The sequence below is a fragment of the Polistes canadensis genome, unplaced genomic scaffold (assembly GCF_001313835.1).
Source record: "Polistes canadensis isolate GaletaPanama2010 unplaced genomic scaffold, ASM131383v1 scaffold_234, whole genome shotgun sequence".
Classification (NCBI taxonomy): Eukaryota; Metazoa; Arthropoda; class Insecta; order Hymenoptera; family Vespidae; genus Polistes; species Polistes canadensis.
The window spans coordinates 113182-138892 of record NW_014569781.1 but is presented as its reverse complement, the minus strand read 5'-3'; the positions used below and the strand labels follow the sequence as shown (position 1 = coordinate 138892).

At 32.5% G+C, this 25711-nt stretch overlaps 5 protein-coding genes across 6 annotated transcripts in view; 3 read left to right on the top strand and 2 right to left on the bottom strand.

Moving 5' to 3' along the window:
- The window catches only part of LOC106790375 (transcription factor CP2-like protein 1), a 21787-nt gene extending 11662 nt beyond the window's left edge, over positions 1-10125 (top strand). The window contains exons 5-13 of one of the 2 annotated variants that reach the window (XM_014755200.1): positions 576-650; positions 1293-1547; positions 1646-1790; positions 2082-2294; positions 2386-2634; positions 2887-2987; positions 7891-8170; positions 8302-8752; positions 8899-10125. In XM_014755200.1, coding sequence (XP_014610686.1) covers positions 576-650; positions 1293-1547; positions 1646-1790; positions 2082-2294; positions 2386-2634; positions 2887-2987; positions 7891-8170; positions 8302-8752; positions 8899-8948 — 1819 coding nt within the window. In that variant the 3' untranslated portion in view covers positions 8949-10125. Of the gene's footprint in view, positions 1-575; positions 651-1292; positions 1548-1645; positions 1791-2057; positions 2295-2385; positions 2635-2886; positions 2988-7890; positions 8171-8301; positions 8753-8898 lie in introns of both variants that reach the window. The other variant, XM_014755198.1, reaches the window with a different exon arrangement.
- Positions 10126-11594: 1469 nt separating this feature from the next.
- The window catches only part of LOC106790374, a 29431-nt gene continuing 15314 nt past the window's right edge, over positions 11595-25711 (bottom strand). The window contains exons 17-18 of the mRNA XM_014755197.1: positions 14157-14356; positions 11595-11797 (exon numbers count right to left, since the gene is read on the bottom strand). The gene's annotated coding sequence lies outside the window, so the exon portion shown is untranslated. The remainder of the gene's footprint in view (positions 11798-14156; positions 14357-25711) is intronic.
- LOC106790380 (deoxyuridine 5'-triphosphate nucleotidohydrolase) lies at positions 14859-15903 on the top strand. Its single transcript, XM_014755209.1, has 3 exons — positions 14859-15194; positions 15268-15429; positions 15525-15903. Exons 1-3 carry the CDS (start codon positions 15088-15090, stop codon positions 15700-15702), a joined length of 447 nt encoding a protein of 148 aa, XP_014610695.1. The 5' UTR covers positions 14859-15087; the 3' UTR covers positions 15703-15903.
- On the bottom strand, positions 15778-17313 carry LOC106790379 (isochorismatase domain-containing protein 2, mitochondrial-like). The gene is made up of 4 exons (XM_014755207.1): positions 17028-17313; positions 16429-16572; positions 16170-16355; positions 15778-16097 (listed from the first exon to the last, which is right to left on the bottom strand). The coding sequence occupies exons 1-4, from the start codon at positions 17154-17156 to the stop codon at positions 15945-15947; spliced, it is 612 nt and encodes a 203-aa protein (XP_014610693.1). The 5' UTR covers positions 17157-17313; the 3' UTR covers positions 15778-15944.
- LOC106790378 (protein N-terminal glutamine amidohydrolase) lies at positions 19009-21074 on the top strand. The gene is made up of 4 exons (XM_014755206.1): positions 19009-19513; positions 20153-20306; positions 20404-20674; positions 20740-21074. The coding sequence occupies exons 1-4, from the start codon at positions 19422-19424 to the stop codon at positions 20892-20894; spliced, it is 672 nt and encodes a 223-aa protein (XP_014610692.1). The 5' UTR covers positions 19009-19421; the 3' UTR covers positions 20895-21074.

Genomic DNA, 25711 nt, shown 5'->3' with positions numbered 1-25711 from the left:
TTTTTTTTTTGGACAGGTTTTAATTAGATGAACAATCTATTAATCAGTTGAACGTTTCGTCCTTATATTTGGGATCTTCCTCAGCAACTCGATCGTTATTGTTCACGAGTCAATATATCCATCATTTCTAATTACAGTCATAAGTTTACACTATCTTATACATACAGTCTATTACGAACCGTTACCCTACCACAGTGCTTCTTAAACTTTTGTCATTCACGACCCCATTTATGATTGCGAGTTTCTTGACGACCCCATTTATGATTGCGAGTTTCTTGACGACCCCATTTATGATTGCGAGTTTCTTGACGACCCCATACAAATATTACTGCTGTCGGTGGAGATAGCTCAAAACCTTCAACAAATGCACGTGCCTAGACGCTGCAAGTCCACTGTATTCCGCCAACTCTAGTGATGTTATAAAATGGTATATATAAATATTTGACATTAAAATCTCTCGCGACCGCAGAATTTTGCTACGCGACCCCATGTGGGGTCGCGACCCATAGTTTAAGAAGCTCTGCCCTAGCACAACTTTTCTAACACTAATCATATAATATTTGTAATATTTTCAGCGAAGCTTTACTCGCCTTTCCATCGGTCTTCAAACAGGAAGCACCGTCACCGGAAAATCAACACAACAATTCGAAGTAAGTAATCTCAAAATATAAAAAGCGATGATGATGATGATAATAATAATAACTTATATTAAGATCAAGAAAAGAAAATAATATACTTGAAAGAGGGGGAGAAAAAGAAAGAAAATCAGAAAAAAAAATCAAACGGAATTTACCAGGAGGCTCCCCTGCAAAGCAAAGAGAAACAGAAACTGATAAAGAATTTGATAAATACTCGAACGAACTAACCCGTTCGTTGTTATCATCGTCGTATACTTTCTGACTCCTTCGGGTCAAATCTTTAGTCCTCCCCCCTCTGGCCCTCCTCACCCTTCCCACGTCTCGTCTTATGAAATTATCTGCGCGTCGAGAAAATGAGTTAACTGTCATTAACTTTAAGTACTGTTAGTAGTAGTAGTAATAGTAGCGTTAAAAGGACAAATTTTTCCCTTCAATTCTTCTCCTAAATCATCAAATTTGCCAAAATCTAAATTATCTAAACAATATAACTGATAATCAACAAATCGTTGAAGATTAATTGTATAGGATCATGTAAAATGTAAAAGAGAAACTATGAAAAATAATTTTTCGCATTTATAGTAAGTTGATAGAGATCGTGCCAAATTGTTTTGTTAGATAATCATAGTAATTAGTAGGAAATGTCTGTTGTTGCAGTTTAAATCACGTGACTCAGAGAGCAATAAACGCAGGAGGAGGACCAGCTACGAACAATGTTGCGAACAACAACAACGTCGGTGCAATCAAAACGGATAACAACAGCAACAATGGACAAACAACATCAGCAGAAGCAGCTGCTAGTCTTCATCAATTGCTTTATTCGAGTAACGAGGAATATCCGGCGACTTCGACCTCCGGAAATCACGTTTCTTCATCCTCCCAACAAGGGAACGAATTTAACGAGGATTGTCGGTAAGGAAATCAAATGTAAAACCTAAGGAATAAGAAGAAATAATATATTTGTAGATTGTTAACACGTGGTAACGAATAAATTGTGCTTTTTTTGTCAGATTCCAATACGTTTTGGCAGCGGCTACTAGCATTGCAACGAAGGTTAACGAGGAAACGCTTACTTATTTAAACCAAGGTCAGTCGTATGAAGTCAAATTGAAGAAACTAGGGGATCTATCAGCCTATCGTGGAAGAATTTTGAAGGTACTCGGTCGCGCGCTTATTTTATTAAAAACCCATTAGGAACATACACTTATGTTTGGGTAGCGGCATCTTCAAAAACGATTCGGTGATATGCTAAGATATCAGGTGACTTTTACCTGTACTATCTTTTTTATAATTTTAGATAGTTTATTCGTTCTATTATAAGGATATATATTTGTCATGACGTTTCGTTAAGCGAATTAAACGGCGTGTCATCGACGTTAGAAAGATGTTAGTCTCCCAAACGGTACTACAACGCCTCTGAAGGGACATACAAACTTTCTGTTTCAGTCGACAATTCGTATTTGTTTCCACGAGAGGCGCCTTCAATACACCGAGCGTGAACAAATGCTCGCCTGGCAACGTGCTAGACCAGGTGAAAGATTACTCGAGGTAGACGTACCACTTAGTTATGGTATGGTAGACGTTTGTCAACCATCTCCGTCCAGTAATAGTGTTGAATTCATGTGGGATCCTACCAAAGAGGTTGGCGTTTACATCAAGGTAAGATAATACAACGTATACGGGAATCGTATTATATTTATCCCTATACTTTATATCGCAGATTTTGTTTGCTACCATTTCTTGTATACAGGTTAATTGTATTAGCACGGAATTTACACCAAAGAAACACGGTGGCGAGAAAGGTGTACCATTTCGAATTCAAGTTGAAACACGATTACCGGGTGGTCCCAGGTTGCATGCCGCCTCTTGCCAAGTCAAAGTTTTTAAATTAAAGGGAGCCGATCGTAAACACAAACAGGATCGCGATAAAATTCTACGACGACCACCCCACGAACAGGACAAATATCAACCTGGTTACGATTGCACTATTTTATCCGACGTAAGTTTTATGTTTTCTCTTTGCACCCCTATAACTGTGTAGAAAGAAAACCAAAAAAAAAAACAGAAAAATGGCCGGTATCCTGTCAACTTTGATTTATCCCCCTCGTAATCTCATCTACCTATTTTTCGCAACAAGTATTATATTAAATAAGTGTTTTAAATACTTTTTGGTGAGGAATCACTGTAGTATGTCATAATTTCTGACCCTTCTTCTCATAGAGATAATATCTTTATTCAATTCTGTTTAAAGATTCCATTAGAAGCCCTATCGTCATCGTCGTCGTCATCGTCGTCGTCGTCAAATTTGATAATGCAAAATGGAACAAGTCCCTATTCGTCGACCGAGGCAATGTAAGTGTACTTTTTTCCTTTTTTCTTTTATCTTTGCATCTGTAATAATTGTAACTACGTTAAAAGTAAATTTGTCCTCGTTAATCGTACGTCTGTTGTTGCGAAAGTTTAATATTTATAAGACCGGAGACGATGAAGTTAATTCAATCGGCAAAAATAACGAAACTAAAAAGTCATATGAACATACAACTGGCTACGATCCTAGGTTTCCATAATTCTTGCTTTAACGAAATCAATCTTATTTCCATTTTTGTTGTTTTATCAAGATTGCGAAACAATATGCTAACTATATCCTATGTAAAATGATTTCGTATTTGATCATGGAATATAATCTTTAAAGAGAATCATCGTCATTTCGGTATTCCCAAGCAAACCCTATAATAATATACCGATGAAAATAAACGGAAATTGGTCTTGCATACCAATCCGATAAACCACGACCGAAATACCTAAGTCATATTTTACGTAAGTCTCTTTTAAACACATAACGCGAAGAATTATACCTTATATAAATTATAATCTATCAAATTGAAACCCGAGATATCATTTCCTGGCGATCTTTATCAGAAATACAATGGGAATGAAAAAAGAACACAAAATTCGATTATCTTTTTATCGGGATCGCAACATATTCGCGTTTAATAAAGTATTCCTTTCGGAACCGTTAAAATCAAATTCACAAACTAAGACGAAAACTATGATTGGATCACTCGTATAAAAATGATTGACCACTCGGGGTATAATGGGGAACAAAAAATAGTTTTTAGTTTAACGCACTGGCGTTAAAATTTGCGTGTAAATATAGACTACGCGGCGGGGGGTATGAGGGACACATAGAAATGTGTTTTTGAAAAAATCTGTTTATTATCATCTAGAAGCTAATAAAAACGCAGCAGCAGCAGACACCACCGCGTGTCGAATAGAAAAAAAAAGAAAAAGAAAACAAAAAAGCAAGTATGTTTTGGTAAGGAAGCTCTATAAAACGAAACTTGGCATACGATATAAGCGCATTAGAGAATAGGGTGGGGGGAAAACAAGAGGAGAGTAAAAAAACGAACATGCAAGCAAGCAAGCGCGCCTCTTCCCCTCTTTTTCTGTCTCACCCTCTCTCCCTCCAACCGACATGCACTCGAGCATGATAAAATAAAGCGAATGCGCACAGCGTTGCCGGATCATTTAGAACCATTTATGATGGTGTTGGTGGTGGTGGTATAGTGGTAGTGGTAAAATGGTTAGAGAGCTCTAGAAAATATAGCAACAGAACAGGGGCTGAGGAGTCAAACGGAAGGAAGAGAGGTGGAGAGAGAGGTTACCAACAACCACACACACAACAGGCCAAGAAGCAGCAACAGCCAACAGGGGAACGTTGTATTCAGTAACTATGGCTAATAAACTGGCTCGAACTGGCGCAAGCCGGCATTTGGTAGAGCCGGCAGCAACGCAACCAACATCGTCGTCATCGTTACATAGAAAGGAGAGGGATTTGGAGAAAGACAGACAGAAAGAGAAAGAAAGAGAGTGAGACTGAGAGAGTGAGAGAGAAAAATATAGCAGCACACCGCACGACGGACAAATAAATTCAGAACGTCGCGTCGTCCGTACGATCCAAACACGCGTACCGTCCGATATCTGCTATTCTCTGCTTTGCTCTGGCCTATTCTGATCTTTTCTGATCTTTTCTGATCTGTACTGATCTGCCCTAGCCTAGCCAGTTCGTTTTCTTCTTGTTTTGTTTGAATTTTGAATAGGAAATATTCAGTTGTTTTCTTTTTGGCACCAAAGTCCTTGGTTAAGAAAGTCTTGTTGTTTGCTACGATTCAAAAGGTACCATCCCCCCCGCCTTTGAGGAGACCGTGTTAAGGAGACATTGGTTGACTGACTCACTGACTGACTGATTTTAATTAATCGTGGGAGAGGAAAGAATCTAAGAAGAATCTAGCCAAATTGTAAAGATGATCTATCGTTGAGAAATTAAGAAATTAAATCAATGTCTCCCATTGGTGGTGGTATCGGTGCGTATACCAATCGGAAGTAGTGTGGTGTTACCAACAAAGTTCAACGTTGGTGGTGGTGGTGGTGTGCACTGTTATCATCATCATCATCGTTATCTTTTTAAAGGAATCATCCCCCCCCCGAAGCGAATCAATACACAGTGAATTTCTATTGTGTTTTGTATTCTAATGCCACAATTTTTGTCGGATCAAATTTATTTGAATATTATTTTACAACGAATAATAATTATCTTCGGAACGTTGGTGCGCGTATGAAGAAGTCGAGTTGCGAAAAGTAGAAACGAGAGAGAGAGAGAAGTTTAAAAGTAGGTGTAGTAGTAGTAGGAGGAGGAAGAGGAGGAGGAGGAGGAGCGGGAGTAGGAGGAGGAGGACAAAGAGTATATAGGAATAATCGCGAATGATCGTACGTGTTAAAAGTTCTCTTACGTAAGCCAGCGAGAAACAGCAACACAGAGAAAGAGAGAAAGAGATAGAAGAGGATCAGTTACGAAGAGAAGGTGGTGGTGGAGGAGGATGAGGAGAGGGAGGTACGGAAAAAGTATCTCGTGTGTGTCCCACCAAGTGAAGTTGTAAAGAAATATTTTGTTGCTGCAGTGTGGGGTGTACGTGATATTGTGCATCATTCTAATGTTGTTGTGTGACCAAACACGAAGGCACTATCCGTTATCGTTAATTGCAAAAGTTTAATATATCTTTAAACGCCTACTCTATTTCGTTCTTACGAAAATATTAATAAAAAAGGAAAGAAGAGAGGAATTAAAAAATAAATAAAATTTAGACTTTAGTCGATAAAAAGAAGAAGGGCCCCCAACTAAAAAAAATCCAAAGAAAGAAGCTTCAGCAAGCACAGGCCGTTGGAATGCCCCCGTTCGTCGTTTCAGCGGCACGATCACCGCTATTATCCTTGTCTTTAGGATCGATCGATTATACTAATTTTATCCCGAGGGTCAACAACATAGATTTATCCTCAACACCTACTCTAGCTATCGTTGATAGAAAAATATTATTTTTGTCCCGAGAAATTGTGATTATCGGTAACGACGATAGATCGTTATCGGGAAAAGATCATTTTTTGAGATGACGAGCGGCCTGACCGCCGGAAAGCTAATGCCAGGGCGGTTAAAAACGCTCCACCACCATCATCACCATCATCATTTACCCCCTTCACCTGGTTTTATGAACATAATTAAATAGAATTTGCAACCACCTCAGCAGCACCCCTTATTCTATTTCTTGTATGGCGAAATTTGTTGGAATCAAGTGGATCTTCAGCAACAGGAAGATGATGATCGTACGAAGAATGGACGATCGATAATGATAATAATTAAATAACCATCACCCATCTAAGAAGAGAGAGTTCAGAGGAACAAAATTAAAAAAAAAGGACGAGTTAAAAATCTTATCCCAAAAGATATTATTGCAATTTCTTTTTTTTTTTGTTTTTTTATTCTGAAGTATCGAATATATCTATAAAAAGATAAAGCAAGTGAAGACAACAGGAGAACCCGGGAGAAACCAGAACGATTGCTCGAACCGATGATGATATATTTGTTTATATTAATATTTTGATAAATAGGAAACTTGATTCGCGGCAGACAGAACGAAGGCCAAAGAAAACGATCGCGCCGGTAAAGACAAGGCCGGTGATATCCGGTTTGGGGCAAACATGCGTGAATCTGAGAACGATCGTTCGACTCAAACCGATCGGGACAGCTGCCACGGAAGCTAACGTTCGTTTTTTTCTTTTTAAATAAGACGCCTAATTTCGAGAAACAAACAGGCAACAGGCAGGCGTGTGTCACCCGTTGTCGTCTTCTTTCTTTCTTTCTTCCTTCTTCTAACAAGATTTTGTGATATATTTTATTCGATAACATCATCGTTTACTGCTCGGTAAAGATTTTGTTTTTTGAGTGACCAGAAAAATAGGAATAAGAAGACCCTAACGAATTTGTTATATAAAAATTTGAAAATAAAATAATAAGGACTATCTGATATACTCGCGAAATGTCCAAGAGCTTCTCGAATTGTGACTTGAAGAGTTGTTGGACTGTTAGATCGTCGGTTAATAATCCTCGTGAAAGATCATCTTCAACGATATTGATTTTTGAACACGAGGTTACAATCAAGGGTGGTCCTTTAGGGATAGAGATCGTAGCCAAATTCATACACGGTCTTACCGATCCTCGTGCTAGAAGGAATCATCATCTTTTTCGAGGTGGATTGATGAGTCTTACTTTGAAAAGATGTCAAAACGATAACAAGAGGATTGCTGCTGCTGCAAGCAAAGCGTCCAAGTTAATTTTTCGGCTGAAAGCACCGCCTACCATGTAAGAAATATAGAAATAATATTAGATTGAATCAAATGTTCATTGCATTTGTTTTAACATTAAATATTTCCAACAAGTACATTTTGTATAACAACACAATTTGATTAACACTAATGCAAGAATATTTGGTTCACTTTAATAGAGAATTGCATTTCAACTATTTACCAAGAGTCCAATCATTTTATTTTTGTTATTTATTTATTCCCTACTTCATTGTATTTCCTAAGAGTGTAAATGAACACTGACTAATCGTTGTTATATCGTTTACCTCTTTCTCAAGAACCATTGTTGAGGTTCAATTAGTTAACTGCATATCAACAAATGTATTCTTTTCATTCGAATCCTTGATGAGCTAGTTTCCCTTTAATTGTTCCTAATAAAGTTGATTTGCTCGAAACATGAGATTATAAATCTCTCTCTCTCTTTCTTTCTCGTTCATTCGTTCTTATTTACTCTCCTTTATCATTTTAATTGAGAATCATATAAATAGGAATGTAGAAAAAGAAGAGTCATGTTGCAAGTGTGTCCAGTATTGTAAAAATTGTTTTAACAAAATGTTTCTAGATCACCACAAACTCGAGCCAGCGTAGGTGGAGATGCATCACCAATTAGAGCACCCTCGGCCATATCAGTTTCCGCATTCGATGGTGTTGTCCCTTTGGTAGCAGCGACGGATGCTGCTAAAGAAAACGTTGGGACAACTGCACCGGCTCTTCCATCACCAGCTGCTGCAGCCGCCATTTTGCCGGATCAATCTTGCATCGTTGAGAACGAAAATGTTGTTGGTTTTACTAGAAAAATTACAACTAATTCTCCGAAGCAACAATTGGAATCTATGAAAATTGTAATTGTTTGTTTTCCTTGTGTTACGTTTTATAGAATAAGTTTTTGTTTTTTATTTCCTTTAAGTTTCAATCCTAATTAATATTTATTGGATATCATTTTCCTTATATTTTTTCTCTCTATCGTACACAGGGAACATCTTATTTCACCGAATTGGCACCTGACGCAAACACTGCACAAACCAGTGCGTGGCTCAGGGCAAACAGATTCAACGCATTCGAATCAACATTCGCTAACTTCTCAGCTTCCGACATTCTACGGCTTTCAAGAGACGATTTGATACAAATTTGTGGTCTTGCCGATGGAATACGATTGTTCAATGCTTTACACTCTAAACCACCTACGCCAAAGCTCACCCTTTATTTTTCCGTGGAAGGTAACGGGTTACTTTGGAGAGTAGCTTATCTCGATAATTTAACCAGCAACGCTTTAACGAACAAATTGATGAATACTTTGAGCCTACCTCAGGATCGTTTGCATTCCGTGCTTTTTCTTGGTCCTCAAGGAATTCATGTTTTGGTTACCGACGAATTGGTTGCCAATATGAAGGACGATAGCATGTACTTTGTGGAAACTATCAAAGGTAATTTATTTTATCAATGTGCACGTGTTTTATATATAATATCATATAATATAATTACTTTTTATCTTATCTAAATCGGTTTAGAATTTTGTTTTCTAAGTTTTTCATTTTTTTTCTCTATCTCTCTCTCTCTTTTCTTTATATAGATACAACCAGCGATCGGTACAAATTACTCTTGAAATCATCGTCACGTTGAACATCACGTTTGTTTTAGTATACTTATCGATCTTATAAATCATTACAAGTAAATAATCAAATGTGTGTGTGTGTGTGTGTGTGGGACGGGGGGAGGGCACGTTAATGCTTCGATTCTAATTACTCTTCGTGCAATATAGTTTATATTTATAGATATATTGTTGTACGAAAAATATGGGAGTGGGGGGGAAGGAATAATTCGAGATAAATTTGTAATCGGCAAATTTAAATATTCTGCGGAAAAAAATAATGCACGAGAGGGAATCATCTGTCTTTCTTTCTTTCTTTTTTTTTTTTTTTTTCATTTTTTTTCTCAATAATTTATTATGTGTTGCAGTTAATTTCGGTGTCTTCTTGATATTAAATTCGTTGCATAAAAATCGGCCATCTTTTTTTTTTTTTGTTTGGTTTTCATCAAGAAATTCAGCAGTTGCCTGAAAGATGAACCCCGAAAGTAATCGAAAATAATGGGAGAGACTATTTCGAAAAATAATAGAAAGGTTTGTGATTACTTTATGAATAATTATTAAATTTGTTTAATATTAAATGGGCATAGAATTAATTGCTGCATTTAATATACAGCGTTAATTTCGTTGTTGCATATTTTCGTAATTATCAATCGTCATTAGGAATACGATTTACAATCAAATTCTCTCATCTTATATTACACACACATCGATAAATAATATTTTGCATTAAAATAAGTCACACACACGATTTTCTATCTTTTGTGACAATAATTAACGACAATACGGAGAAAAATTGTGCTCGAGAGTCTTTTTCAAGCGAATTTGTTGTTGTTTGTTTGTTTGTTTTTTTTTTCTTATTTGCCATATTAATTTATATCATTGAGATTATTTAGAAAATAATGTGGAGGATCTCTCGAAAATAATATATATAGGTGCCAGAAATTCAAATGATTGGTCTCATAATAGAAATAATAATCTTGTTTAATTTATAATTTTATTAGAGTTTATTTGCTTGTTTCTTTCGATAAAAGAAAAAGAACACAAAATTTACATATATTATTATTATTAAAAATGTTGTATTTTTTCGATTGCATCAGATTTTTTATTTATTATCAAAGTTAACTATTATTATAAATTTAATTAGACACTGATTCTTTTTAATAAAACCATCAAATTCTAAATACCAATGAGTAATAAGAAAAAAAAAAAAAAAAAAAAAAAATAAAAAAAGGAAAAACGATAAATTTCATCTCATTATTATTAATGTCATTATAATTATTTAATTATTACTCGTTGGACAAAAATATAAACCAAGGATAGATAAATAGAATGAAATTCGAGATGAATGAATTAATTTCTTCTTCGTTCTTCTTTCTTCGCGCAAACAATGGAAAATATTTAATCATAATTGGGACGAATTAAATCGTATTAATGTGCCTTAATGTTCTGCCAAGCATACAAATCTAAATGCTTCCAAGAAAAATGAATGATATAATAAGCGTTTAAATTAATTTGAATTGTAACTATTTTTCGCAATTTTACGTACACTTCCCGTATATTAAAAAATGTAACTTATGCAAATGTTATTCTTCAGTCTTACATTAGATACGTTTCATGGACAACTACAAAAAAAAAAAGAAAAAACTTATCTCAAGTATTATATCTTTCTGTTATTTGTTATATTATAAGAGTTTATACAAACTATCATTGTTAATAGGATAACAAATTAGAAGCTTATAAGTATAATGAATATATTATTGTTATATATTTACACAATGAAGCGTACCTGTGCGTTGAAATGGCATCTATTTCATGGTATTTCATGGTATCATTTTAATGGTATCCTATATTTTCATTCTTATCGCGTATGACACAATTAATAACTTTAATAATTTACATCTCTCGATACGTACAAGTAAAATATTACCTAATAAGAAAGTGTAATGAGAGAGAGTTGTATGAATATCACTATCTGTTATTATATATAACGCGCTATTATAAATCGATTATTTTTTCACTAGCGTATGTTAAGTGCCACGTAGAATTATTATTATTATTATTATTGACTATTACTAATTCTTACGATAAAATATTACACACTTACTAATGGTACATCATCATTTGATTGTGATACATCATCATTAATGTAATTACAAAGTCTTCGCAGAATGAAGTTAACGAATCGGTATATAAAGATTAGTAAAAAAAAAAAAAAAATAGTAATAATTGTTAAAAATTTGTTTTGTAAAACAATGAAACTCGAATTGTTTTTATAAGATTAATATCTAATCTGGCGAGAGGAACCACTGGTGTACGCTCGTAAATAATCTACGCGTCGATATAAAAATAATTGTGTGTGTGTGTGTTGTGCGTAGTCGCAATTTGCGTACAATCACTCTGAATAAAACGTAATAAATATTTTTCAATGAAATCGTGAACAGACATTTTTAATAGTCAAAATAATATCATTTACCAAGGTGATTATAATAACTGCATATTTTTTTTTTTTTTTTTGGAAAGAACAAAATCATATATATATTATATATATATATTCATAAATATATTAATTTATTTAGCAAAAAACATAATAATGACAATAAAATTTCAATTGACTTGATCATTTGACACGTTAAGATCGAATATGATCATTCGTATAAAGCAACGTACACGTAACATTATTTTTCTTTATAAACCATCACTTTAATTCGGGTAGAAAGCAGGATTTTTGTACTCTTTCATTCCAGTCGACTCGTTTCTGTCATAAAATTTAATGATTTTCCTATACGCTACTTTTTCTTCTTCAATTGTTTGTTCTTCTTTTTCTCTTCTTTTTTCTGCTCGCGTTCCTTCAAGCACTTGAAGAGTTTATACACGAAGAATACTGAAAATATATATCACACCGATTTTTGTTATAAAAATAAATCTCTCGTTGTACGAGTTTTAAACAAAATTCTCATTATATTAAAACGAATGATTATATGATACAAGTAGAATTATGGACAAGAAGTGGACAAAAGAATAATATGGAATTGGATTATTGCAAAATTGTGTTCTACATTTACCACACTTATGTTCTTATACGAGTTTAATCATTTTCGTCATCACTGAAGTTTGCGAAATTGCGTTGTAACCATTAAAAAAAAAACGAATGAAACATATCGAAAAATAAAATATGTAACATTGGATATATTATCGATGAAGAAAACGAAACGGGGTTAGTGGTCTTAATTTGTTAAAGATTTTCTTCGAAAAGTTCTTTAACATCTTAAGTGAAATCTTTGTTCTCGTCTTTGCTTAGATTTTCCAATCGTAGAAACAATTAGATATCACCCATTTCTACCTGTTTCTCAGATAAATGTTACAAATATTCTACAAATGTTTGAAACAAAAAAACAATGCAAAGACGAGCGAATCGTTTGATCAGAATATGTTAACGAAGAAAGAATTGAAAAGTCAAAAAAGACTCGATGATTTGAGAATGATGGTCGAATAATAATTTAGCTTTGCGTTTTCACGAGATATTTACCAAAAATTAGAGCCACGATGGCGAGCAAGGATAACAAAATGAGAGTTTGAGTTGTTAGATCGCGAGTAGCGGACATTTGTTGTTGAAAATCCGTGCCACGACCTTCGATAGTCTTGATTAATTCTTCCCTTAAGTCATTTTTATCTTCCTCGGAGATGCCGGTCATCGAGTCGAGCATTTCTAGCAGCTGTTGAGGACTAGGAAGTTTTCCGTCGGGGAAACCTCCCTGATTTGTTTCCATATTCTCAACATTCTCGGATTCAACTTTATTATCAGCAGCATAAACGCTAACGAGCATCTCAAGCCCGCTAACTATCGACATCCACATCCTAATTATTGAACATCAATGATTAATATATTCTAAAATCTTGTTTCTAATTAATTAATTAATTAATCGTTCAACAAAGTTTTCGTAAAATCCCCCTACAACGCTGATTTTGTTATCGTTATTGTATTTATGTAATATATATAGATAATCCGCGTAATATTTTAGATACCAATTGATAGTTCTAACAATAATTAGACTTTGTATTGCATTCATTTGTTATTCTAACAAATTGTTATTAACATACCTGTGATTTTAAATGGGAAGAGAGGAGACTACTTTGTTGAGAAAATGAACGATTAAAGAACAGCTTTTCGAGAAGCAGCAGCAGCATGTGCTTAAAAAAGTAGAACGATTATTACTGATTACTGATATAAATGAGATCGGTAGCGCTTTAGTGAGAAAATATAGTCGACTCAAAAAGACTTCTCGTCTTATGATTGGTAGAATCTGGATAACAGGAAGCCAACGTGGCTTCCAACTGACGACGCGTCTGTCTTTCAACCTTGCACACGAACTACTTGACCTTTTCCAAGGCTCTGATAAAGAGGAAGCTTCTTGAAAATTCTCTCTCTCTCTTTTTTTTTTTTATTATGCATATGCGTGAGAGAAAAAATATCGATAGACAGAAAAGAAGACGGAGACAAGGGAGAATCCCTTATCACGAGCTACTGAGCGACTCATCAAATTGACCTTTTTCCCCGATCCCGTCTCTCTGTATCGGTCAGTTATTTTTATTAAAAATAACATAAAAACCTATTGCATCAATTTCGTAATGTATAATAAAATAAAGATATGCGAAGAAAAATGTTGACCATACCATATAATACTTAAGTTTCTTAAAAAAGAAACATTGTCGAAGATATTTACACATAGACATCATACACTTGATGATTTAACTTTATTATCCACGTGAAAACGTGCACGTCTTTTCTATTAACAGCTGTTCAAATTTCTCATCTCTTTTTCATTTGAAAATATTTGATTATGAAACAAAACGTAGGAAAAACAAAATTAATTAATTTTTTTGTTAAAGAAATCGAGCATAAAAATAAATAATAATTTGATGATCTAAACGATATATTACTGAAATCACTGAAGAGTACAACAACAGATCGAACGGATAAGTGCAAGCCGGTCATCGACACTTGTATTATGCATTTTGCATTATCTTTTCAGGATGAAGACAAAATTGAATGAAAATTGAAGATATATAAAGTATATAGAAGAAGTTTCGGAAGAATGGTACAAATACGTGTACTTTTAGAAAGGCATATGTTTCTTTTCTTTCATAATAAGGTTGAAAGGAGAAAATGAAATTTATAATAAGGAAGGGGATAAAAAGTATACAGGACATGTAACGGCGCTTAAAAGTAACAATATTCTTACCGGATAATCCGACGATTATTATCCCTGGTATAACAAAGACGACGTTGTTGAAGCCGTGTTGATACGGCGTGTCTGGTCCACTTAATTCCACCATCCTTTTGCTTCCTTTCTTTTTCGATTAAATGTAAGAATCTTCAAGAAAATTTCATTGCACTCGCGGCGACCGTGCTGGGTAAGAACAGGTGTCACCGAGACGCCATCTGCAGAACGATTAGAGAAATAATAATGAACACGCGTCCCCTTTTTATCCCTACTTCTTTAATTATTTCTTATTCTTTTTTATTTCGACACATTCTATATGTTATGCATAATATAATATATTATTCATAAAGACATGTTCAATTTACCGATTTAAAATAATAATAAGAACATAAAAAGAGGTAGTTAAGCAAGGTATTCCAAGTTCACAAACGATAGTATCGATTTTTTAACACTTTTAACGTTTGCGCATATTCTTTTATGAAACATTTCAAATTTTTACTCTTTCTTTTTACTAACATTATATTTAATTATTTATTAAGGATTATTATTAATTAATGGATATTTTTTTAATATCATAACAATGATATTTTTCTATTTTACGAAAAGGTATAATTCCTCCTCCCCATTTATAGTGTGATGATAAAAAGTTTAAATTTCCCGGGTTAATATTTATGGGTGTTACTACTTTAGTCAATAAAGTATTTATAATCAAAATAATAAACCAAAGATAGTAAAATAGCCGATAAAATGTCTTGTTTAGTTTCACAAAGATAATTTAATATAATTTAACGAAGAAGAAATGATAAACAACATTTTCTTACCGACCGATTATAGAAAAAAAAACGGTTTAGGCAGACTTTAGTATTACTAGAAACAAATGAAGCTAGCATGAATGGATTTCAAATCTCATTCTATTGAAAAACGTTGAAGGAAGTAGTAAAGTTTCATCATGGCTGCTATAAAGAATAAATGCATTTTAAAGTTCGCTAAATTATCAGACAAAGCATTCGCACCTACTAAAGGTTCTGAATTTGCGGCTGGATTTGATTTACGAAGGTAACAATTATTGTTTGTTATTACATAAAAATCAATGCAACAAATTATTTAAAGTGTTTTTTGTCATTCTTAGTGCTTATGAGTGCATTGTACCGGCTCGAGGCAAAGAATTAGTGAAAACTGATATACAAGTTCAGGTTCCTTGTGGTACTTATGGCAGAATAGCTCCTAGATCTGGATTAGCGTGGAAAAATTTCATAGATGTTGGCGCAGGCGTCATAGATGCGGACTATCGGTAAAATACTTTTACTTTAATTCGAAAATTTCAATAAGAATTTAATTGAACAATTTTTGTTTATCCTGCTAAGTAATTTGCTGCTTTGCTTGCAGTGGGAATCTACAAATAATATTGTTCAATCACAGTGAACAAGATTTTAAAGTAGCACCTGGAGATCGCATTGCTCAAATAATTTGTGAAAAGATAGAATATCCTGAATTAGAAGAATTGAGTACCTTGGATGAGACAACAAGAGGTGAAAATGGATTTGGTTCTACAGGGACAAATTAAAATAAGAAAGTTAAGACTTCCAATCGATAGATGAAACTAACTGATTAAAAACTTGTTCCTAAAAAAAGTACAGTATTTTTATATTACAACAAGAATATATGTTACTTTTATTTCCATTCTGTATTTTTCTACTATAATGTATGTGTGTGTGTTATTATTTTTATAAAATATTAATATAAAATACAATTGAATGATATATTAGTTTCTTTAGATTTAAATGTTTTTTAACAAAACTATATACTTCATATCTTTGATACTGGTACAAGTCCTGTATAAAATGTTGGCGTTCTTATAAGTTTTTGAATATTTCTAAATTCTTGATGATTTGCATCCTTTAATAATTTAAAAATAACAGTCTCTGAAGTAGACACGTGACATCCTATTGCTTTCATTCTCTATAAAAATGATTTAACACCATTAATATATATTATATTTTAATAAGCTACAAGTATATCACAATCTACTACCTCCAATGCCAATAATCTATCTTCTTGTGTACGTGATGTACAACAATCTGCAACGGTATGAACTTCATATCCATTCATTCTTAAATCAATTGCGGTATTCTCGACGCAAACATGAGTTTCAAGTCCAATAAGTATAATGGACTCTGGGCGAGATCCACAACAAATGGTGGAAAGAACTTCAGTAACCTATGTACATATCATTTTATAAATAATTGAAAATTCTTGCTACAAGTTAACTGTTTAAAAAAGAGTTACCTACATTAGGAGTACACATACTGAATTGAGTTTTTTCATAAGGACCTTTAGCACAAGATATTTCTAATTGAGATACAGTTTTTCCTAAAGCTTTTGGATTTTGTTCCGTTACAAGCATTGGGATTTGTAAAAGTTTCATGGAATTTACCTACATCATAATATATAGATATATAAATTATTTTAATAATAATATTTATTCTTAATAAGGTATCACAGGGAACTTGGACATAAAAAGAAGTAGAACTTAGTTAAATTAAGTTGGACGTTTCGTCCCTTTATTGGGACTTCTTCAGCAACGTGTATAACGAGCGAGTATTTAACAAAGTTTAGATGTTTTGTGTGTTGGAATATTAATAAAAAAACAAATGTATGTCTAAACAATAAAATAAGACACTGAACTGTAAGATTAAGTTGCTGAAGAAGTCCCAATAAAGGGACGAAACGTCCAACTTAGTTAAATTAAGTTCTACTTATTTTTATGTCCAAGTTCCCTGTGATACCTTATTAAGAATTATCATTTTGGACGAGAGAAATAATTCATTAAATAATATTTATATATTATATATGTGATATATAATATAAAATTACGATTAATGTAATTACCAGTTTAACTGAATTTTGAAGAACTTTATCAAATTCAAACATAACCTTAGCGAATCTTTCTTGGAAATCACATATAAATAATACAGTTTTTCCTTGTTTAAGAACCGCTTTTGCTGCATTTATTGCCATTATGTTAAGATATTTATTTTCAAAAAATAAGTGAAAGGATAAAAATAGTTCTAGACAATCTAATAATATACTCCAAAGATAATTGTTACATATGAATTAAAAGATGAACGTTTATGATGATAAAAGCTCAGCTACGTCATTGCATTTCCGGTCGGGTTATTTGATATTCGTTATTACAGGTTACTGTATATCACTAATATTAAATTTCTTCATGATACAGTATACAATTTCAAAATTATCGCGTAGGAGTAATTTTAAATATTTTTATTTGATGAATAAAAGATTCACAAAGAGGATAAAGCATTTATTAAAACCACCCATGAGTCTAGGTAGGAAAAAGAAAAAAGGAAAAGTAAAAAGTTTTGCATCTAAGTTGCATAATAAGATTTAAATCCTATTGACGTGAAAGAGAAAAGAAAAAAAAAAAAGCTTTGTCATACTGTTTGATGAACGTGAAAGAAAAAAGAAAAAAAAACAACAGAAAAAGAAGCAGAAGGCGTTCAATAGAAAACATCATCATCGATGCAAGTGTTGTTTTATTTTTTATCGTTTCTCTTTAATAAAAAATATAAAAAAAAAGAGAAGATGAGAATGCAAGAGTAATATATATATATACACATACATACACATTTTTATCGGATAAGCAAGGAAGGTCGCATTATACTCGCGTAAATTCTCACGGATCGATCATTGGAGAATATATCCGAGAACATCATCGGTTTTGTAGTAGGAAAATGTATATTTACGAAGGGTTGGGACGCGCGTGTCTGATAGAATAGAAGAGATAAATAATAGAACTAAAGGGGTAAAGAGATACATCGCAAACATCGCTTAATTGATAGTTTAGTTTTACTAATAAAATTAATAACGTGCATATACATTTATTAAAATGAACCAAAAGAGTTCATTGCGTTTATTGTTGCAGTATTTTCTTTTGTCAAATTTACTTTCGAAGTATTAATTAAAGATGCACGAATTTTTGATTCGCCCTAATAATATTATTAGAATGAAGATTAAAAAGAAAAGAAATAAATGAATATTTGTATCGGTTCTAAATTWAATTATTAATTAACATTTGTATCACGCAGAGATAGATTGGTATAACAATTAAAGGGAATAATCTAAAATGAGTATTTTTTTCTTTTGCAAAATTTACTTTCGAAGTATTAATTAAAGATGCACGAATTTTTGATTCGCTCTAATATTAAAACGAAGATTAAAAATAAAAGCGTAATAACTTCGTATAGCATACATTATACGAAGTTATACGATAATTAAAGATGCACGAATTTTTGATTCGCTCTAATATTAAAACGAAGATTAAAAATAAAAGAAATAAATGAATATTTGTATCGGTTCTAAATTAAATTATTAATTAACATTTGTATCACGCAGAGATAGATTGGTATAACAATTAAAGGGAATAATCTAAACTGAATTATATCATCGAATTTACGAGATTGTATAGCAGAATATTAGCACATAAGAAAAACATTGATAAGATTTAGCGATTGATATTGTCGGATATCGTTGATATCTCTTTAATATCTAGTTCTATCCTAATAACGTACTTTTTCTATCTATTTCTTTTCCTCCCCCTCCCCCCTCCGCCCTGCCCCTTCTTTTTTTCTTTTTATTCTTTTTACAATTTATTTTCTCATCCGTGTAAAATAGGCTTTATTAATAGTACAATGCGATAACGCGCGCTCGGCTTTACAAACGCTCGTTGGTGTATGGTTGGAAATAAAGAAAAAGAGTGGGGATAGTCAGAAAAGGGAGGGGAGGAAGATATAGAAAGGTGGGGGATAAGCAAATCGTCGAAAGGGAAGGGGGGAAAAAAGCGCAACACGCAGTCGCAGTTTTGTGACACCCCTGGCGCGGGTCGGATGTCAAGAGAATGTAGTTACATTCTCGAATGAGACGCCGCAGTGACTGAAGAATGTTCAGGATCGTAGGTTGCACTTTAAATACACAAGTTTAGTCGAAATTTTTGTTTACCGAAACCTAAAGAAAGGGTTAAAAAAATAAATACGAGGACGAGGAGGAGGAGGATGACGATGACGATGACGATGAAGTTTGCGCGAAATGAATTTGTGTTGGTAACTATGACGTAGTTTGAAAGAAATACAAACAAAAATAGAGAAGAAATAATTGTCACTCGCGACTTTAATTCGAAGTGTGAATAAGAAAAGTTTGTGAGGAGAGGAGAGGAGAGGGAAAGATCAACGAGGGTTTCGAATTATACGAAAAGTTTGTAAACATAGAATGGCAGTGGAACCTCGTGTCCCGGGAAACACCAAACCCCTGGTGCCGCTTTTCACCAAGTCAACTGATTGCATTTACACCAGCTGTTATTGGTAAGAATATTAAAAAGACACAATTCGTAATATTATAATTTATATTTATTATTATTCGTTATAAGAATTCGGAGAGGGAGATCGATTTGAAAGAATAAATGTGTCGTATTGCGGTATATTCCTTGCGCCTGGATCGATACGTGTTGCAGTGGTTTAACACGAACGCTGCTGCTGATACGAAGCGCCGCCATTATTGAGAAAACAAATGCGAAAAAGACAAAGGGAAAGGGTAAAGGCAAAGCATGCTACCAATCAGGAAAGTTTAGTGGAGGGTATTTAAAAATTCGCGCATCGTCAGCTACACAATTATTGGCCGGAATTCTTTTATTTCCTATTTTTTTCCTATTTTTTTGTTTTCATCTATCTCGAATGCATTTATGCACAGTAACGTCTTATTTACGTCTCTATTTCTCTTTTATTTTTGAATGCTTCGCAAATTAACGATTTTTTTATTATAAAATAACTTCTTTACGTGATTATCCAGTTACAATCTTTCAAGTTACATCTGATAAATCTAAAGGTTACTCGTATCGCGTGCAAGCAACCCCTTAACGCGCTGTTATAAATTATATTTATATTTATTATTAGGATAGAATCCATTATTAATTAACGGGGGATATTTTTCATATATGTTTTCAGCGAAGAAAATGTATGGAAGTTGTGCCAGGACGTTGCAACTAAACACGGATCGGAATTGCAACATTGTCACGTTGCTTTTATAAGTAATTCTCGACGTAGCGTACCACTTTGGCGTCAACGTGCCGGAAAAGACGAAGACAAACTCGTAGTTTGGGTTAGTTGATTGCTAAATTTAGAACGTATATAATAATTTTCATTGCTAATCAATTTGTTTATCCTTTGTTTTTTGGTTTCGTTTAATATTCATTCAGGATTATCACGTTATACTGATTTATGCACCCGACGAGAGAGCCGTGGTTTATGATTTGGACAGCGCATTACCATTTCCAACTCATTTCTGGAAATACGCCACGGAAACGTTCAGATCTGACGAAGCTTTGCGACCGGAATATCATAGAAGATTCCGATTGGTACCTGCCAGTATTTATTTGCAACAATTTGCATCTAATCGTCAACACATGAAACGCGAGGACGGTACATGGATCAAAACACCACCAGATTATCCACCAATTTCAACGCCAAGTACGTATAACTTTTGATATTTAACCTGTAACATTGGATTTAGAACACGAATACGTACGTTTTAGCATGCAAAGACAATTTGGATTCGTTTATCAACATGGACCCGGGTACCGGATTAGGAAATGTCATGAGCCTGAAACAATTAGTTAACAGATTTTATAGGCCAAATGTTAACACCCCGGCATCACCCTCACCTCAGACGCAAGCTACTCCAACTTAAATTATAATTACGAATTAATTAATTAATTAATTAATTAACTAACTAATTAACGAACGAACGAACGAACGAATGAATCTCGAGAAATGAGTATTTATTAGGCGTGCTCGCTTTTTCATTTCCCTCGGAATATAATGAACCAAATATTATTATCGTGTGGCCTAAGAAAGAAAAGAAAAAAAACAAGAAAAGAAAAGAAAGAGAGAATCGATAGGTGCTGCTTGTCTCCCTCGTATTTGTCTTATATTTAAAATATATTTAACTCTCCAGCTATTTGGCAATTTTTATCACAATTTGCGTACAAAACAAAAATAAATCAAATTAAAATATCTATATATATATATATATATATATATTAGGGGAAAGAAATAGTAATCTTATAAATGATCATTGATTTTTCTTTAAAGTTTAAATACAATTGAAGATATAATATATTGTTGGCTTTTGAAAAACAATGAAAAAGAAACAAAATCTTAGGACTAATTTTTAAATAATACGACACATACAATTAATGCATAAAATTATTCTACAAGTGATTTCACTTTAATATATATATAGCTAGAGAATTAAATAATGATTCTTTATCCTGACGAGGGCTCGATAATGATAAACCTTTCGAGATTCATACATAATCACCTCTCTCCACCCCACCCCACCCCACCCCACCCCTTTCAAAGCGTCTCGTTGTATATAAAACTTTTTCTGTCGTTTAAGTTTTTGTTTCATCTTCTTGTAACTTTTTCTCGTATCCTCGATTAAAAATACATATAGTAAGTAAAATCAAAAATATGAGATTGCTGTTGACCGAAAAGATAAAATAAAAGAAAAGAAACAAAGAAGAAGACAAGGTTCGAATAGAAGAAGAAGAAGGAAGAATTAGGAGCATTATACTAATCGAAAGCTCCTTTATAACGCACATACATTTTATCATTAACCCTTTGGCCTATAACCACGAGTCAGACTCGTGATGAAAAATTTGTGCCATAAACGAAAGCCACGAGTCTAACTCGTGGTAAAGAATTTGTGCCATAAACGAAAACCACGAGTTTAACTCGTGGTAAAGAATTTGTGCCATAAACAAAAGCCACGAGTCAGGCTCGTGGTGAGGAATCGGTGCATAAGATGCCACGTATTATTCGAACTAGCGATTGGTTTTATTCCACATCCAATACTTTTTCTTTGATTGAAAAAAACAAACTATCAATGATCGTCATGATTTTTTTGTTTTTGTTTTTCATTCACTTAACTAAGTATTCATTTATAAATTGCTATTGATTCGTTATTTGAAAATAATAAATTATTTTTGTCAATTGATTAATTGATTATGAATTGCACCCTAGACGTCTAAAAATGACTATGTGTACCTACGCATTGTTTATTATTTAACAATTCCTTTAATTGCTTTGAAAAACATATGTCATGAAAGTTACACATTTTGGGCCAGTTCAAGTACGTGGCTGAACAGATGAATGGGCACAGCGTGCGACCGATTCTCTTGTTTATTATGGCACGCACAATTGGCAGATATCGTGTAGGCCCAGGGCTTCTTCTTAAACTATGGGTCGCGACCCCAAATGGGGTAGCGTAGCAAAATTCTGGGATCGCGAGAGATTTTAATGTGAAATATTTATATATACCATTTTATAACATCACTAATGTTGGCGGAATACAGTGGACTTGCAGCGTCTAGGCACGTGCATTTGTTTAAGGTTTTGAGCTATCTCCACCGACAGCAGTAATATTTGTATGGGATCGTTAAGAAACTCGCAATCATAAATGGGTTTCGTGAATGACAAAAGTTTAAGAAGCCCTGGTGTAGGCCAAGGGGTTTAATAATTATTATTCGTCGGTAAGTATAAATAAATTCCTACCATCGTACAATATTTTAGGAAAAGGATACTTTCGAAAAATATTTCTTCTACTCCCCTACCCAACTCTACTTTTTCGAGAAAATATATATATATATACATACCTTTTTCCATCTTTCTCTTTTTTAAATAAATATTTCTTATTCGAGCCTTCTTTAAATCCCGCTATCTATCGCGCACAACTTTACCAACGTATTTGACCATGCATTCAAAGAAAACAAAAAAAACACAAAACAAAACAAAAAAAAAAAAAGATACTCAAAGTCGCCTTTTATAAGTGTTCTCTCGTCTACGATGAATAAAAAGAAAAATGAAAAATGTGTGTGAAACACTTAAAAAATGATTATATATAAATATAAATATAAAAGATGATCTTTTTAGCTCAGCTTTACTCTCTCTATCTCTTTCTATCTATCTCTCTATACTATATCAGTGGTATTATTATAAATTATTGTGTCAAAGACTGATGTATTTACGGGAGAATCCCAAACACACACAGGAAGATAGAAAAATTCCCCTTTGGTGATACTCGTTGGCGCGTATGTTCTCTCTCTCGCGTATAACGAACGCGATAATTAAAGCGCTTATAATTAATGTGTGATCGATAATGTTAAGAAAAAGTCACAATGGTCTCGCTCTCTTGCGAGATTATTATTATTATTATTATTATTATTATTATTATTATTATTATTATAATCCTTGTGATACTTTACACTTTCTACTTTGAATACTTACGCTGATATTTAAACGTCGTTTGTACTTATAAATCACAAAGACAATTTATTAAGATTCTTACGAACCATATTTAATTACGTATGCTTGCCGATGAAAATAAATCCCATTTTTTTGTGTTCTTTTTTTTATATAAAATGTTTGTGGATTAATTATATCAGATATAATTGAATGGTATCAAGATGAATTTTAAAACGTTTTTTTTAAATGATCATTATTAATTTTAAATTTATCGAGTGATTAAAACATTTGTTTTATTCAAAGTTTCATTATTTTTTTTATAAATAATGTATGTTGATTTTTAATATACGTAAATATTAATTTCTCCGAGTATTCTCAATTCATTTGAAATTAAAACAATGTTATTGTAAATCATTAAAATAATCTAATGAACAAAATCACATATCTCAGTAAAATCTGGTGTTAATTATTTTCACATGCAACGGAGATATTTAATTCAGAAAAATGTATCTTTTAATAATCGATTCGTTGAAATTTTATATTTCTGTTTTTAATTAATAATTGGTATCCAATTAATATAGACAATTAAATATATTTAATCGTAAAAAATGGGATCAAATTTGTTCGTCGGCAAACTGCGGATTAAAAAAAAAAACAGAAAAAAAACCGAAAAAAAGAAAAACAAAGTACACAAAAAAAGAAGAAGAAGAAGAAGAAGTATTCATTTTCTCGTGTAATAATAATCGCGAGTCGGCAATCTTTGATAAAAAAAAAAAAAAAAAAATAGAAAAAGTTCGTAGATCAGCCACTCTTTGCCTTCCAAAACTTCTTACTCGCTCGCTTTATTATCCTCTCGTTCATCTCAAAAATGTTTTTTAATCTCTTCGAATCTTTTTACATTACGTAATATACATATACATATACATATATATATAAAAATAATATATCATGTTAAAAAATACGACCAAACGAGCAGGAGAACAATAATTTCATGTATCTTCTGCTTATCAAAAACATATTCTTGATGTACTCAAAGAATATTTCTAATATACATATATATATACATATAAATTATATTGTATATGTATATATATATATTAAAAAAAAAAGAAGTAAATTCCTTTTCTCTTCTTCTTGTTATTAAATACCAAAAAGAATTTATTGCCTTTATACGAAATGTCAGGGAACCGTGCTACGCATGATTCAGTGATAGTAGTATCGTGTTTCCTTTATATATACATTATAATAAACATTGTTACACACTTATCAAAAGAAACAATACGTGAAAATCTAGAAAAAATTAATACATTATCTCTTTTATCGTTCAGGTATGTGTGGTGTGTAGAGTGTGTGTGTGTATGTGTGAAGTATTGTTACGTATATCGAAAGAAAGAAAGAAAGAATTATTATTATTAATTACTATTATAATATGATAATATATTACAGGATGTTCCAGTTCTTTTTAACCCCCACACCTCCCCCTTTCCCCCATCTATCACAAATTTTTATCAGTATATTCTATGGTTATTATAGCAAAAAAAAGAAAAAAGTAAATAAGAATAAATTGGGGTTCTTATTAATGCTTTATTAATTTTGTTATAATTTTTATAAAATATGATATTACAATGGAATACTTTTCTTGTTTTATATCACATAAGAATAGATTTTGTTGGATTTAATTATAATTTGTTAAGACCAAAAAGTTTGTTCTCCAAGACACCTGTTCATGTAATAATTAATTAACCATTAATTTCATAAATGTTGACGAAATAATAATAATAGTATATCTTCTAACAATTTTAACAGCAATTTTTATTTGATAAGAAATCTAAAGCAAACAATAACTGTGCAATTAATTTTTTTAAGTAAAAATGTTGCACATGTGCACATTGAAATAATGAACTATTAAATCCATTATAATTTCATAGTTTTATTATACCATTTTAATAAAGTATTTAATAGCCTATTTTTTTTTTATATATAAAATAACATTCTTCTTTATTTTTTTTCTTTTTTACTTTCACCCATATAATGTGCCGATAAAATTTTGCGGATTAAAACTGGAACACCCTGTATCTATATAAATATATAATATTTATACATTACAACACAGTGTGTGTACGCATATACATACATATACCTTGAAGCATATATATATGTATATCTGTCGGCATATATTTCACACATATTTATTATATTGATATATTGTAATTACATAATTTTTTCTATATGTATATATATATATTTATATGTACAATT